This window comes from Sminthopsis crassicaudata, chromosome 2, assembly GCF_048593235.1.
Source record: "Sminthopsis crassicaudata isolate SCR6 chromosome 2, ASM4859323v1, whole genome shotgun sequence".
Lineage (NCBI taxonomy): Eukaryota > Metazoa > Chordata > Mammalia > Dasyuromorphia > Dasyuridae > Sminthopsis > Sminthopsis crassicaudata.
In genome coordinates this window covers 513708265-513725739 of record NC_133618.1, presented here as the reverse complement: position 1 = coordinate 513725739, position 17475 = coordinate 513708265, and the positions used below count along the sequence as shown (strand labels likewise).

Here is a 17475-nt window from a genome sequence, read left to right as displayed (position 1 = left end):
AAATGCCTCTGGACCTGGGATAAGATGGCTGCCCAGATAGGAGAGGCAGACAGAAAGCTGTGCATGAAGACTCGGCTACAAGTGGAGCTGCTCTTGGTGCATGACACCGCGCTGCAGGGGGGCATGCATGTGGGCACAGGGTGGCCAAGGCAGTGGTGGCAGAGGGTACCTGGGTAAAAATCTGGCAAACATGCTCGGGTGGGTCATTCCAACCCAATTCTAAAATGGATCATGTTCTCACCTTTGTACCTATAATAAGCGCTTAATATAAATGCTTGTTGACTGACTGATTCATGGGCTGCCATCCCTGGTCTACACCTCCTTCAGTGCCCCAGTGCTGACTCTGACAGATCTGTGAAATGACTGGTTCCATCTTTGGAGCCCCAGCCTCCTGGTTCTGGGTCTCTCTTCCCTTACACTTTGGCCAACTTTCCTACTAAGGCATAAGCAACTAATTATAATGTAGAGTTCTCTTTTCTACTCCCTTCAAAGAAATTTGTCCTTACAATTAAGAAATATAGAATTACAGGGCTGACCAAGCAGAGAAAAGTGCTCAGAGCCTGGCTATTCATTCACTCATATCTCCTGACTACAACCCAGCCCCACACGAATTCCAAACTTGATGGTGTGGCCATTAACAGCCTAAGCCCCAAACACCAGGCCTTCCCAGGCAACTTAGGGCCCATCTGTCAGCTGCCTCTGTGATAGATAGCATGGACAGATCTATGCGACAGGTTGTGGGGATGCATGGATATGGGAAGCCTGCGTACTGGGAGCAGGTACTAGAGGGGGGGGGCGGGGGGATGAAGCACGCCACTGGGTCCTAAGTCCCAGAGCAAAGAGCTCATGGCTGACCTCTTCTTTCCCTTTATCAGACTGTTCTTTGCTGGAGCCCGGGAGGGCCACCTGCCCAGTGTGCTGGCCATGATTCATGTAAAGCGTTGCACCCCCATCCCTGCTCTGCTTTTCACGGTAAGGGCCAGTCAGCCCCCCTCTGCCAGCCTGCCCCATCTTGGTTCCCCATCCTGTTCCTATTTCTGCTCCGTTTGTGGATGACCTGTCCTGTTCTCACCACCTGAGCTGCCACTTCCAGCCTTTCACACATCCCATCCCATGACTCTCTTCTAGCTTTCAGTTGCGTTGTATTGAGTTGTTGATTGAGTTGAGATTTGACATGATTGTGTGCGCTCTGAACTTGTAAATTCACTGGCTTACGGAATCCCAAAGTAAAGAAATTCCTTCCATCAATGCCAGTAACACCTTTTCTGCCAGTTATTGTCTCATAGAGCTGCCACTGACTGTCTGTGAGGTCCAGTAAAAAGTTTGACAAATGGGGGGAGGATGGGAGGATCGGGAGGATCAAGCAGGGGAGAGAAGGAGAAAAAAGGGACAGAATCAGAGAAGGGAAGTTTAGAGGGATTCCATGGAAGAAACAAAGAACTCCTCCCCTTTAGCTTCTTTGAATTATTCCTTTCTTTCAGTCTCAAATGTATAATGCAAAATTACTTTTTTTTTTTTTTTGAAATTTAATTAGAAATTAGTAGAGTACTGTTCAATATAGCGAAAGGCAAGATAGTAATATACTTGGGGGGGGGGGAAGATTAAACAAAATCTATATCCTGAAGTATATAGATAGGGATGGGATGTTCAGTCAAATGTAAGTAGGGCTGGAGATGATGCCAGGGTCCTAGTGAACCACAAGCAAAGCTTGAATCAATCAATGATATGGTGCAGTCATAAAGGAAGATAGGGGATTACATTAGTCCAACTTGCAAGAAGCATGAAAATCTCCTCTTATTATTCTCAATATTGGTCAGATTCTTGGTAGAAAATTATACCCCACATTGGGCTTTTCCATCAAAAGAATGATGTGGAGAACATGCTGGCCAAAATGATTAAAAAACACAACTAATAAGAAAGGTGCAATGGGCGCTAATGTGATTATTAAATCGAGAGAAAACAAAGGTAAGAGGAACTAGTTTCTGAGGCAATCAGGAACTAAGGGGACCCGGCAAAGCCCTTCTAAGTGAATGATAATAAAAACGTTTCAGGCCACTAATTCAACCAACTTTTGTTCATCCCCACAGTGCGTCTCTACCCTCCTGATGCTGGTAACCAGTGACATATATACACTCATCAACTACGTTGGCTTCATCAATTACTTATTCTATGGTGTCACAATAGCTGGGCAAATTGTCCTGCGCTGGAAGCAGCCTGATATCGTCCGTCCCATCAAGGTGAGGTCTTGATCATTCCAGACTCTTCAGCTTTTTGTGGCTGAAAGGGAGAACAGCCCTGATCCACAAATCCATTTCCATTCTTTGAGTAACTTCTCTTTTAGTCTTCCTGTTTATACCTGTGGAAGTTCTTCATGAATTAGGAGACACGCTCCTACATCTAGTTCTTGGACTAACTATATAGCTTAGAGCAAGTGATTGCATTTTCTTTTGCTTTGTGAGTTAGAAGGGTTGGATTCATTGATGTTTTTCTAATTCTCTGACACTCAAGATGTAAGCACCTTTATCAGAATGGAAAGTGGCTACTTTCTACTGAGGATGAAAAGGGGAAATTTTAGGAGAAAAGTGTAGTGTTCTGGTTGGTTTTTTGGAGGTCTTGGAGCAGTTATTTATTATTACAATCATGTTCAGTAATTACCACAAGAATAGCCAGGTGTTAAAAGTCCCAACTCTTTTATCATCTCCTTCCTGGGCTGGGCAGCTTTCTGAGAGCCTTTCAGAACTAGCCTTGGTCTCAGGGGAGGCCAGCCACCACGGTGCTGTGAAATGAAGATGAATGAATCTAGCTCTGAGTCCCCAGGCTTGTGCTTCAGCCTCCAGGCACCACAAAGGTGGACGACGGAATGAATTTGTCTCAGTCCCTTGGTCCCCCAAGCCACCAGGAATCTGACTGAAGATGGAATGAATCTCATCCAGTCCTTACTGGCTGTTATATACTCTATTATATAATAATTACATTATCATAGGTGTGAATAAATGTGAAGTCCCAGCTAGCTCCCTGGAGGCCTCCAGGTCAGACAGAGTCAGGATAAGCAAAAGTCCTTGGTCTTTAGGGGAAGGAGGAGTGAAGGAGATGAATCTTGTGGAACTATATTAAGTACTAAGTACATGTACTGAACTGCAGAACTTTTATCACCATGCTAAACTAAATAACCATTATATTATTAATTCTACTTAGCACCGTGGAAGAATCCTTTTTTCAAATTCTGTCTGATAACTTCCAGGCTCTGTTATGAATTTCTGTAGTTTCCTGTAGTGTTCTTCTCAAAAAATGTAATGTTCTCTTCTCTAAATTGTAATGTTCTCTGGGAGCAGGTTTCTTGGGAAGCTTCTAGAGGCAGCCTTAATTTCAGTTCAGTTCAATCACCCCAAATGCAGCCAGGAGTTAAGTCCAGATCCTTTATTGTGTCCTTCAAAGTCTTGAATTTTTTCCTGGGGCCCGGTTAGCTTTCTTTTATCTCTTTGGTTCCTAGAACTCTTGCCACTAGTCCTTTGTCTCTGCCAGCTTCAGCCTCTTGTCTTCCCAATGTCTCCAGCCAACACAAAGGTGGAAGTGGGAATGAATCTTGACTCCTCCTCCCAGAGAGTGGGCTTGTGGGTTTCTGTGGACTTGTGACTCTGGCCCTGAGAGCTCCTTGCTTATAGCTCTGTTCGACTTGTGAATCTCCTCTTTATATATGCTCTCTAAAGGTGTGAACTAAATACATAAGCATTGTCTCTATCAGTGACTTATTAGCTCCTTGTTTCAAGTTCTGGCCCATAACATTTCCTGCTTTCTTTTGAGTTAGAACATTAGGTAGTCATGACCTCCCTGACTTCTCAGGAAGGGAGATGAAAACACCAAAGGAAATGGGAAATCAAATCAGATTAGTGGGTTTCTGAAGGGGCTCACTCTTAAAAGAGGTATACACAAATCCATCAATATGGGAGGTATTACATTGTATAACACAAGTTCGAAATGATGTAAAAAATAACATGAATCAACATGAGGAAATTATACATGTCCATAACTCCTAGAAATAGTCCAAAAGAAATCTATTGTCCATTAGTTCATGTACCAGGAATCCAATGATTCCTGCTGGTTTTCAAGTCTTGCAAGAGTCTTATCTTGTGTTAGGGAAGCCAGAGATTCCTGCAAGTTTTGAGGTCCTGCAATAGTCTCATCTTGTGTTAGGGAATCCAGTTGTTCCTGCAAGTTTTGAAGTCCTGCAACAGTCTTTATAAACAATTTTTCATCTCAAGGAATCCATTGATTCCTACTGGTTTTCAAGTCCTGCAACAGTCTTATCTTGTGTTAGGGAATCCAATGATTCCTGCAGATTTTGTTCTTAGATCTTTTCCTTTGTTTCCAGATTTTTCTCTTTTTGTTATCTCTCTCTCTGATGGACAAGGTGAATACGGTTCGTTGGCACCCATCTGATTCCTTCTCTATCTGTGGAGATATAAGCAAACCCTCTCCCCCAAGAAGTTAACCGATCTGGTCCCTTCCATTCACCACTTTCTGGGTTTCTCCACATCGCCTGGCAATTATCTAAAGATAGTGGAGCTGCTTGTACTGGACCCCTTCCAGTGGGTTATAAAATCTATCTGCTGGAGCCAGTGCATCTTTGTCAAAAATTTTAAAAATAATGGTATAGAGAACTAAATTTAGAATTTCTCTAGGGTTACCTGTGGCTCCCCCTTTATTTGTTTTTGGAGGAGCATCTTAATGTCTCTGTTTCTTCTCTCTACTATTGCCTGACCTTGAGGATTATTAAAAGGTATTCCAGTGGTGCATAAAATCTTATACTGTGCACAAAAGTGTGCAAAATGTTTAGAAGTATATGCAGGGGGGCAGCTAGGTGGCGCAGTGGATAGAGCACGAGCCTTGAATTCAGGAGGACCCCAGTTCAAATGTGATCTCAGACACTTAACACTTCCTAGATGTATGACCCTGGGCAAGTCACTTAACCCCAGCCACATCCATTTGCCAAATTTCATTGGGTCTCACTCCACAAGGGCTTTTTCCTAGAGGGTAGCAGTGTGGAAAGGAAGCCAAGCTGTACCGGCTTTTACTATGCTCGTAGCTTCTTCTGTTGTTATTCCAAATTGTAAATGTAAAGCTCCAGCAGCCTGATGATAGTTAGAATGAGATTCTTGGCCTTCCTGAAATAAAGCTGTATTGGCCAACATGGTTAGAAGGCTATCTGCCTTGAATTACCATCAAAAATATGACTTGGAATTCCACCATGAGAGTTGACATGCAAGATAAAAATCTTACCTGGATGCTTTCTCACTTGCTCTTGAAGTTCCTTAAAGAGCTGAAAAGTATGAGAAGCTACAAATTTTATTTGGGCTGTGGCAATTCTTTGTACCACACCTACTGAATAGGCTGAATCAGAAATTATATTTATATCTCCTGAATAATAAGTAAGAGCTAACATGATTACAAATAATTCATTCTGCTGAGTGGACTGAAAAGGAGTTCTGACTTCTATCTTTATGGTTAAGTCATGAAGTATACAGCACAAATATTATGTTTGGAGGCATCTGTAAAGATAGTTGGTCCTTTAAGAAGAACTTTAGAAACCTTTTCTTCAAAAACCGATTGTCAATTATGTAATAGCCGGGTTATCTTTAATGGAGACCCGTGTGCAAAATTTGGAGCTATGGCTAATAAAATTTGCCACTCTGGGATGGTTTCACAGAATACATTAATTTGTGCATTGGTATAAAATGTGTATATTTTTTCAGGTCTTATCCCAGGTAATTGTAGTGCTCACTTAATGGCCTTTAATAAAATTCTAGCCACAAGCATTGGGTAAGGAGTAAGGCTTTGTTCTGGTTGTGCTGGGAGGTTCACCCATTCTATCACACTGTCTCCTTGATGAAGGACTGCTGTGGGTGCCTCTTGTGTAGCAAAAACTGATATTTCCAAGGGTTTTTGAGTGACTCTTTCAACCACATTGGATAAAAGCCAGTTCAACTTGTCTCAAAGCCTCTTGAGTTTCTTTTTTAAGCTGGAGTGGTGAGTTTAAAGCATTGTTTCCCCTTAAAATGTCATGTAATGGTTGCAATTGATTAGTAGTTAAGCTTAACACTGGATGCATCCATTTGATATCTCCTATTAATTTTTGAAATCATTTAAGGTGTCCAACTTCTCTGTTCTTAAAGAAAACTTTTGTATTGTGAGTGCCTTAAGGTATACTTCATATCCTAAATATTGAAAAGGAGCATGTCTTTGAATTTTTTCTGTAGCTATGTGCAATTTGTAGTTCCTTAGTGTTTCCATGGTCTTTTATAGACATGCTTCTAACATTTGTTCCTCAGGTGCACATCCCAAAATATCATCCATATAATGTAACAATATTACTTTTGGAAATGCTTTCCTTACTGGGGTAAGAGCAGCAGCAATATACATTTGACACATAGTAGGGCTATTTTTCATTCCTTGTAGCAAAACTGTCCATTCATATCTTTTATAAGGCTCAGCTAAGTTAATGCTGGGCACTGAAAAGACAAATCTTTTCATATCCTCCTTATCTAGAGGGATAGAATAGAAACAATCCTTAATGTCTATAACCCACAGAGGCCATTCTCTAGGCAACTGAGTAGGAGATGGAAGTCCAGGTTGAAGAGTTCCCATGGTTTCCATCTGTTCATTTACTCTTCTTAGATCAGTCAACATCCTCCATTTTCCAGATTTCTTTCTTACAACAAATACTGGGAAGTTCCAAGGACTTAGAGAAGGTAGTAAGTGTCCTTGGTCAAGTTGCTCTTGCACTATGTCTAATAAGGCCAGAATTTTATTGCTACCTAAGGGCCACTGTTCTATCCACACTGGTGTATCAGTTTTCCATTGGATAGGAACAGGTGAAAGTGTTGTCAGGCCTTCAACAGCAGCCCTGCCTAAAAAACCGAAGTACTCATTTTTAACCCTAATTGTTGTAAAATGTCTCTTCCCCACAGATTGATGGGGATTTTTTCAACTACAAAAGGAGTAAAAACTCCTGTTTCCCCTTCAGATGTCCATCTTAAAGGGGTAGCACTAACTTCAGCTGCTATTGATCTTCCTACCCCAGATATGTAGGTGCCTGCCTTAGTCTTTGGCCAGTGACTGGGCCAGTTGGCACCTCTAATGACTGTGCGATCTGCACCTGTGTCCACCAGTCCTTCTAATGGTATGCCATATATAGTGAGCATAGGTCGGTCAGCTGTCACAGCTGCTGTCCAGTATGTTCCTGGGTTTTGCTGCTTGGAGTCAGGATCTGGGCGACTATCACCAGATTGCTTATTAGGAGTCTTTACTTCTCCTGGTTGATAAGTCACACATTGTCTATCTGTATTAGTGACTGGGATATTATGTACACATTCCCCAGTTTCCCACATCAGTGTATGGATGAACACTGTTATGTAAGTACACTCAGGAGGTGAAATGATCAAGCCTACTGTGCCTGGAGGCAAGGGATCTATAGACCAAACAGAAACAGATTTCACCTCCCCAGGGAATATCTCAGTAGTCTGTACTGCATACAACTCTATTTTTCCTAATTTCAATCCCTTTCTTCCATTTGATTGCCTTTTGGCTGATTGATCATGTCTTAAATTTCTCTGGATGTAACCTCACCCGCCATCATGCCCCACCTAGGCCCCATCTCTCATTTCCCTGGGTCAATCTACATTCTGAGGCCCAGTGGAAGTCCTTGTGGCATTTTGGACACAGGATTTTAGGTCTTCTCTCAACCTGTCCTTTCACTCTATCTCTATATCTACACTGAGCTCTTAGATGTCCTACTTTTCCACATTGAAATCATTGACTCTCTCTAGAAGTCCTTTGCCAGGAGGGACCTTGTCTTTCCATGTTCATCATAGTCTGGGTGTAATAAGCATTTATGCCCACTGTAGCATAGCATCTTATGATCTCCTCTAAAGGAGCATCTTTGTGTAGTCCCCATATAATTCTCTTGCAAACCTCATTAGCCTTTTCCTTAGCCAGATGTCTGGTCATTATTTCTGTAGCTTCATTTTCTCCAGTGGTTCTTGTGACAGCTATTGGCAAACGTCCCACAAAATCTGCAAAAGGTTCATTGAGACCTTGCTCTATTTTAGTGAAAGTCTCTCCCCAATCTTTCTGTCCAGCGAGGGAACCCCAAGCTTTTATTGCAGCCTTAGAAATTTACACATACACTGTTATGGGATAATTAATCTGTGCTGAATTCTCTCCATACTGACCTTCACCTGCTAGTTGGTCAAAAGTGATTTGTACATTAACTCCTGTTTGCCTATTGCATCTGACTTGAATCCTACATAATTCATGATACTCTGAAAGCCACAACAAGTTTTGTCCAGGTTCTAAACACGTCCTTGCTATGGATTTCCAATCACTATGGGTTAGGATTTCATAAGCCAATTTATCTAGTAACATTTTAACATAAGAGGATATAGCCCCATAAATCCTTAATTTTTTCCAGATTAAAAAGAGTATATCTTCTCCTCTTTTGACCTGAAGAGTCAAGCTCTTCAATCACAGGGTATGCATTTATTTTTAAATCAGATATATCCTCTCCATTTTTTGCCTCAACCAGTGCCTTTTCTAATCTTGTCTTAGGCTACTTCATAGATGATTCTGTTTGTATCATTGCCTCTCCCGTCCTCCTTCTCCCTCCACCTATGAAGAGTTAATTGAGGGAAAGTCAGGGGATGGGAAATGCTCCTGTTGTGAATTATTACACTCAGAATTGTACATAACTCCATTCTTATCTGATTCTTCATCCTTTTCACCTAGTTTAGTTGGCACCTCCCCCTCCTGCTCTTTCTTCTTTTTCCTTGTTCTATAACTAATATAATTTCCTAAAGCCAGTTGTATTAAGTTGTACGTATAAAATGTGTCTTTGGAAATTGAGTCAGGTCTATTTTCACTGTAGAATTGACATAATTGCTGTCCTACTAATTTCCACTCCTCTAGATGCAATTCATTTTCCATAGAGAACGAAGGAGATGTGTATTGCACAGTTTCTAAAAGTCAGTGATCTGCTCCCAAATTATAATCAAACCTTGGCTTTTCATAACCCTGACAATGCTCTGTAAACATTTTCCTTGTAGAGAAACAGAAGGCTGTTTTCTAAACATCTACCCCATTTCACTGAAATTCTACTTTAGCTCTTTAACAAAGATTCCTTGCCTATTTTTGTACTCACCCTAATTTCTGGGTCAAGGAGACTTTTCCACTAAAATCAGGATTGTGTCTGCCCCATGTTGGGTGCCAAAATGTAATGTTCTTCTCTAGAATATAATCTTCTCTATAAGCAGGTTTCTTGGGGAGCTTCTGGAGGCAGCCTTAGTTTTAGTTCCGTTCAATAACCCCGAATGCAGTTAAAGTCCAAATCCTTTATTTTCTCCTTCAAAGTCTTGTCTCTTTTTCTGGAGCCCAGTTAGCTTTCTTAGAGGTCTTTCTCTCTTCTTGGTTCCGAGAGCTCCTGCCACTAATCCTTTGTCTCTGCCAGCTTCAGCCTCTCTTCTTCCCAATGTCTCCAACATGCACAAAGGTGGAAGTTGGAATGAATCTTGATTCCTCCTCCCAGAGAATGGGCTTGTGGCTCTGGTCCTGAAGGCTTCTTTCTTTCTTTTTTAAATTTTTAAAAAAATTTTATAATTATCCATGTCCCAGTTTTCCCACATCCCCTCCAACATTCATCATTATTTGTTCCTGTCATTTTAGCCAATCTGACAGGTGTGTAGTGGTATCTCAGAGTTGTCTTAATTTGCATTTCTCTGATCAGTAGTGATTTGGAACACTCTTTCATATGAGTGGAAATAGTTTCAATTTCATCATCTGAGAATTGTCTGTTCATATCCCTTGACCATTTATCAATTGGAGAATGGTTCGGTTTCTTATAAATTAGGGTCAGTTCTCTATATATTTTGGAAATGAGACCTTTGTCAGAACCTTTACTTTTAAAAATATTTTCCCAATTTGTTACTTCCCTTCTAATCTTGTTTGCATTAGTATTGTTTGTACAGAAACTTTTTAGTTTGATGTAATCAAAATCTTCTATTTTGTGATCAATAATGATCTCTAGTTCTCCTCTGGTCATAAATTCCTTCCTCCTCCACAGGTCTGAGAGGTAGACTATCCTCTGTTCCTCTAATCTATTTATGATCTCATTCTTTATGCCTAAATCATGGACCCATTTTGATCTTATTTTGGTATATGGTATTAAGTGTGGATCCATATCTAATTTCTGCCATACTAATTTCCAGTTTTCCCAACAGTTTTTTTTCAAATAATGAATTTTTATCCCAAATTTTGGTATCTTTGGATTTGTCAAACACTAGATTGCTATAGATGTACCCTTTTTTGTCCTTTGTATCTAATCTGTTCCACTGATTGACCGGTCTATTTCTTAGCCAATACCAAATGGTTTTGGTGACTGCTGCTATATAATACAGCTTTAGATCAGGTACACTTAGACCACCTTCCTCTGACTTTTTTTTCATTAGTTCCCTTGAAATTCTCGACCTTTTATTCTTCTATATGAATTTTGTTATTTTGTTGTTGTTGTTATAGTTCCTTGGGAGTCTGATTGGTATAGCACTAAATAAATAGATTAGTTTGGGGAGTATTGTCATCTTTATTGTATTCGCTCGGCCTATCCAAGAGCACTGAATGTCTTTCCAATTATTTAAATCTGACTTTATTTTTGTGGCAAGTGTTTTGTAATTTTTCTCATATAATTCCTGACTTTTCTTTGGTAGATGGATTCCCAAATACTTTATACTCTCAACATTTGTTTGGAATGGAATTTCTCTTTGTATCTCTTGCTGTTGCAATTTATTAGTGATGTATAAAAATGCTGAGGATTTATGTGGATTTATTTTGTATCCTGCAACTTTGCTAAAGTTGTGAATTATTTCTAATAACTTTTTATTAGAATCTCTGGGGTTTTCTAAGTATACCATCATATCATCTGCAAAGAGTGACAGTTTGATTTCCTCATTACCTACTCTTATTCCTTGAATCTCTTTCTCGGCTCTTATTGCCGAGGCTAGCGTTTCTAGTACTATATTGAATAGTAATGGCGATAGTGGGCAACCTTGTTTCACTCCTGATCTTACTGGGAAAGGTTGCAGTTTATTTCTGTTGCATATTATACTTACTGAAGGTCTTAAATATATGCTCCTGATTATTCTAAGGAATAGTCCATTTATTCCTATACTCTCAAGTGTTTTTAGTAGGAATGGATGTTGGATTTTATCAAATGCTTTTTCTGCATCTATTGAGATGATCATATGGTTTTTATTAATTTGATTATTAATATGGTCAATTATACTAATAGTTTTCCTAATATTAAACCAGCCTTGCATTCCTGGTATGAATCCTACTTGATCATAGTGTATTATCCTGGGGATGATTTTCTGAAGTCTTTTTGCTAATATCTTATTTAAGATTTTAGCATCAATATTCATTAAGGAAATTGGTCTATAGTTTTCTTTCTCATTTTTCGATCTACCTGGTTTAGGTATCAGTACCATGTCTGTGTCATAAAAGGAGTTTGTCAGGACTCCTTCATCCCCTATTTTTTTAAATAGTTTATATAGCATTGGGGCTAATTGTTCTTTAAAAGTTTGGTAGAATTCACATGTGAATCCATCTGGCCCTGGGGATTTTTTCCTGGGGAGTTGATTAATAGCTTGTCCTATTTCTTTTTCTGAAATGGGACTATTTAAGCAATTTATCTCCTCCTCTGTTAATCTAGGGAGCCTATATTTTTGGAGGAAGTCATCCATTTCACTTAAGTTATCAAATAAATTAATAATATAAATAAATAAAGTTGGGCAAAGTAACTCCTTATTTCTCTAATTTCCTCTTCATTGGTGGAAAGATCCCCCTTTTCATTTGTAAGACTAACATCAGTTTGATTTTCCTGAGGGCTTCTTTCTTATGGTTCCTGCTTGACTTGTGTGAATCTCCTCCTTATATATGCTCTCTAAAGGTGTGAATTCCTTTTTTAAAGGTGTGAACTAAGTACCATAAGCATTGTCTCTATCAGTGAGTTAGCACTTTGTTTCAGGTTCTGGCCTATAACAGTTTCCTCCCCATAAAATGGGGATAAAAGTAGCAAAAGTACCTGTGAAATTTCTTACTTCACTCAAATTCACTAATATATATAAAAGCACTAAGTATATGACAGTTCATATTATCAAGGTCTAGGCCGCCTGCCTTATTTTTAGTATCCTCCATGATATAGGTATGTGGCAGTGTTATGGTATATAGAAGAAACAATTTGAAGACTAGTCTCTAGCTCTGTAACTGGACAGGTCATTTGGCTCTTATGTTCAATGGAGATTTGTTTAATGCACTGTAGAGCTGTCACTTGTTAGAATATTTTTTCAGTTTTATTTATCACTACTCTACCTAATATCCTCTACTACAAAAAAGCTGATCTCTTTTCTATCCCATTTCTTCTTGTTCTTTCTACTAAAGCAGGGGTCTTTTTTGACTTTTAGAAAAAAGCAAACAAATACATATCCTTTTCATGGAGGATCATGAAAACACTAAAAATTATTATGCGTTATGTGTTACAGATTGGCTAGCCTCTCTCTCTTCTCTCTCTCTCTCTCTCTCTCTCTCTCTCTCTCTCTCTCTCTCTCTCTCTCTCACTCACACACACACACACACACACACACACACACACACACACACACACACAAATAGAAAGTCCTTAATACTGAATTGATCATAGGGGACTTCATGAAAGCAATACTATTGAGGTGTCCCTTAAATCTCCTACTTTTTCTCCTGCTCTTCACCTCTCCTCAGTACATCAAAGTTTCTCATAGGTTAAAATTCAATTACCAGCAAAGAATCTGCCTCTATTCAAGTTGTCTCCTATCAAGATTGAGCTCTGCTTTTGAAAAGATGAATGAGGCATGTAGAGGGTGTAGGAAGGTGAGGCATGTAGAGGAAGGAAGGAAACCCTCTGTACCAAATACTTTTAACCTGCCCATGATTCCAGAGTCCCTTAGAAAGAATATTTCCCTCCCTTTTTTGTTGAGGTGAAGGACTGATGCTGGGTGTGGAACAATGTATTGGACTTAGCTAATTAGGTTGTGTTATTTCACTAAACTTTTCCCCCCTCATTTTTAATTCTTTGTTACAAGGCTCAGGAATAAAGGTTATTAAGTTCTAGGTGGGCCTGGGGTTTGTGGGCTGTTCCTTTGGGTGTGTGTTGCTCCAGCCTTATCTAATCCTGAGAAGGAACAATAGTGTTTAGATCTCTCCCGAGTGCAGTGGAGATATTTTAAGTGCTAGTATCTAGGGTCTCCATTAAGTTCAGGAGTATTTGTGGTAACAGAATCTCAACTCTGTCCACCAGATAAATCTGCTGTTCCCTGTCATCTACCTCCTATTCTGGGCCTTCCTGCTGGTCTTCAGCCTGTGGTCAGAGCCTGTGGTTTGTGGCATTGGCCTGGCCATCATGATGACAGGTGTCCCTGTTTACTTTCTCGGTGTGTACTGGCAGCACAAGCCCCAGTGTTTCAGAGACTTCATAGGTAAGTTTGCCAATGGTTCCCCAGCTGGCCTGAAGGAGTCTGGGAAAAGAGGCATAGTCCAGGACCTGAGAAACAATATCAGCAAGAATCCAGAACAATTTTCCAGGGTCTAGATGCCTGTGCAGAGGTTCAGAAAGAGAAGCCCTTGGGTGGGGCTGTGGAATTACTTGCCTTTCCCAGGCATCTTTCAGACAACTTGTGGAGACTAATATCTCATCAAAACCCCATGTGACAACCAGGAAATTTTCCCAGACATCTGTTAAATAGCTACTGGGTTGGTAGCACTCTGGTTAACTCATGGTCTATAACCTCAAGCCTGTTTAGTATAGAATATAAGACACATTAATCCCTTTACCTTCCATTACTCTTCCACAGCATGTCATTAGTATAGGGAACTTCCAGGAGAAACACTTGTTTCACCAATTGCTTTGTAATTTATAGTCATTTAATTAATAGGGTCAGCTAGGTGGTGCAGTGGATAGAGTGCTGGCTCTGGATATCAAGAAATAAGAAGGAAATGGTAAATCACTATAATATCTCTGCCAAGAAAATCCCATAAGGAGTCACAGAGAGAATACCTTTATGTCCCTACTCTTCCATGGGCGCCTTTATTTTTAGTATAGGAAACTCCCAGGGAAAAAAACTCCTTTTACCAATTCAGATTAGCACCTGCTTTGAAATTATGTAATTAACTTATGCCCATTTAATTTTAATGTTAATAATAACTTTGGGATATAAGACTTTTTTAAGTAAGTAAATGTTTCTTTTTTTTTTTTTAAAAATACTTGCATACCCAGGCCTAGCTGGAGAATTAAATACAATGAATTAAACTATTCATTATGAATATATTCATTATTATGAATTCCTATTCATAATCTTTAAGGAAGACAATATTGTGTTAGACACAATAATGCACCAAAATGAATGACAATTCCTAATAAACAATGAAGGGAGTAGATCACTTCAAAAGTTGAAGGGAAAACATCAGAGGCCACCAGTTACTGTGATGAATAGAGAGCACCACCACAGGAGTGGGAGGACCACCTGAGTTCAGATATGGCCTCGGACACAAGTTATGTGACTCTTGGCAAATCATTACTTAATTCTGTATTGCCTCCTTAGCTGGGTATTGGAGGAAAGGCCACCTTTGGGCACGTTGAGGAGAATGAAATCCCTATTGGGCAGGTGGGGGAGCTGATGGGGAGGGCTCTCCTCTGATGGGGGCCCTCCTGCCAGCCGCAGGAGCTGATGTTCTCTCTGCCTTTGTGCCTAGCCTCCCTGACCTTGGTGAGCCAGAAGCTGTGTGTGGTCGTGTATCCCCAGACGGACGAGAACGCAGTGAGGGAGGAAGAATCTGCTGATGACATGAAAGAGCAGAGGCAGCCCATCTACAAAAACAGTGACCCCAATGGGCTGGAGTTATCTGAATCCCGCCCCTGACTCTGAGCAGCTCTCCTCTGAATTTCTGGCCTTTAATTCCCCCCAGCCCCCCTTTACTCCACCTTCTTCACCTCACCCCAGAACTGTTCTCAGGAGTCAGAGGTAGGGGAGGGAAATGCGAAAGGACACCATCATTTATACCCAAAGAAACAGCCCCCAACCGCTAGAGCCTAGGCAGGAACACCATCCAGCGGAGCTGCCGACCCCAGGGAGAGGAAGTGCAGCCCCGAGCCACCTCCTGCACAGACTTCAGCCCTTCAGGAGCCAGGGCCGCCCAGGGACAGCGTCCTTGGGGAAACCCCTGCGATGACGGCCAGGCTAGCTCTGCCCTCCCTCTCCCCTTTCCCAGCCTGAGGGACAGAGACCTCATTTCCCACAGAAGCCAGAAGTCTCCCAGGGAAGGGGGCTTAGTGATCAGAGGCTGTGAGCCTCTGCAGGGTGCAGGAGGACAAGGACAGGTGTTTCCCACACAGTCTGTGGAGCTTACGAATCCTTGCCAAACACTACAAATTCCATACTGAGTTAAGGACCAACAAAGGATGAGCACTGTCTCTCCTTCCCCTCCCTCTCCCTCACCCTCCACACCCACAGGCATTCAAACACTCCCCAGCCTGTGGAACAGACTTGGAAAGACCGAGATTAAGGGCCCCCCCATACCGGTCCCTGTGTCCTGCCCCCATTTCAGTGCCAAAGCTTTCTGAAGCCACAGGTCAGGGATGAGCAGCATCCCTCACCTTGGGCTGCCCTCAGCAGGAAGAAAATGTTGATAGTTATCACTGGTGTTTACCATTCTCTGTCTCTGAGGTCCCCTCACATTGCCCCCTCCAACTCTAACTGCCATTTTTGCAGAATTACACACTTCCTGGGATAGGGCCTCTCTCCCTAGGGAGGAGACTGACCCACCCAGGACTTCATTTTGGAATCAGGGCTGGGCCAGCTTCTTTTGTCATTTTCCACTCTAGAAATCTATTTCTTATCCCTTAGGACAGCTTTTCCTCCCTGCTGGAGCTACCCACTTCTTCCTGGGAATCTCAGATACTCAGTCTGATGGGTAGGGCTGGGAAGGAGTAGGTCCTGAGGTGAGGGCCAGTACCATCTTACCCCCTAGCTCCCACTTTCTCTCCAAGGAACCCTCTAGGACTCCCTTCTTCCCCTGTACCAGATCCAAATAGTACTTCCTCTCCCTCCCTTCAGGACTTATTTACAAAGATGAGACATACCACTAATGTAGAGAAACTGAGGACTTACAGGACGATGAAAGTCAGCTTAGAGATAGCTGGAAAAGCCTATCTATCGGATAACAACTATTTTTTTCTCCCTAGCTAGGGAAGAAATGACTCCACCTGACTATGACAATGGAAATTACGTCCCTCTTGGGACAGATAAACTGAACTACTGATAGATGGTTTTCCATTTGTTTCATAGTAATGACTTTGATCCTTTGTAATAAAGCTAATTTTAACCTCTTTAGCCATATCTCCCCGGTTAGAGATGGTGGGTCCCTGGAATTTGGGTCCTCCCAAAGCTTTCTGAGATTTGTTCATTCCTCCTTTGCTCACCAGTTCCTCACCACTTACCCCACATTGCCCTTGAGCTAGGGAATTTTTCTCCGCATTTTTCTTCAGGTACCTCAGTTCACTCCAGAGACAGGGAATTCCAGGGATATCTCTCATTTCTCCTCCCCTCTGCCTTTAATACCTAACCTGGGTTAGAGTTCCTTCTCTACCCCACTGCCTCATAAGACTAGTTATTCAAGGCCTAGATAAGAGCAAGCAGCCAAGGTGCAGGGGAGGGGGGTCAACCACTTCCTTTTGACCTTCTTTTCTCCTCCCATTCAACCTCTTCCTCTACTTGTATTACCGGGGTTTTTTTGTAAAGTCAATGCCTTACTTTTTGGATAAATATTTTTGAAGCTGGCGTTTCTATTTCTTTTGTTTTTTTAAATGTTTTTGAATTTTTTTCTGGGTTAGACAAGAACGAACATCATCTTCTTGTATCTTTGGGTTGGTTGGGGTTTTAGGTTTGGTTGTATTTGTTTATTTGTTTTTGATGTAATAAAATTTTGAAATGGAAAATGAAATGTGTTGTTTGGAGATTAAATGATCCTCTGGGGGGAAAGGTAGGTTCCTTCCCCATCCAGACTGTGTATACACAAAGCTCCTTTCAGGTGATAATTCTTGAAGCATCCACTTTATACAACTTTTGGGCTCCACAAGTCTGTAAAACAATTGGTTGTCTTTGGCTTGTGAAACTGGACTCTATCCCCACTAACAAAGTCTAGCAACTTATAGCTTGATACCTTCAATATAGGCTTTTAAGATTCGGGAAGGGGGTTATTTGCATTGTATCATTTGAGTCTGGGAGAGGGAACTTATAAGCACTGCACTAAGTGCTAGACAAATGAAGATATGTGAGACCAAATTTGATCTCTCCTGACTTCAAACCCAGCCTTTTACCTACTACACTACTTAACTGACTTGTATGC

General features: G+C 41.1%; 1 protein-coding gene across 1 annotated transcript in view; it reads left to right on the top strand.

The window, feature by feature from the left end:
* Window positions 1-17070, top strand: part of SLC7A8 (solute carrier family 7 member 8) — an 82974-nt gene extending 65904 nt beyond the window's left edge. Inside the window, exons 8-11 of the mRNA XM_074294262.1 lie at window positions 876-972; window positions 2088-2237; window positions 13373-13550; window positions 14824-17070. Coding sequence (XP_074150363.1) covers window positions 876-972; window positions 2088-2237; window positions 13373-13550; window positions 14824-14990 — 592 coding nt within the window. The 3' untranslated portion in view covers window positions 14991-17070. The remainder of the gene's footprint in view (window positions 1-875; window positions 973-2087; window positions 2238-13372; window positions 13551-14823) is intronic.
* The last annotated feature ends 405 nt before the right edge of the window (window positions 17071-17475 follow it).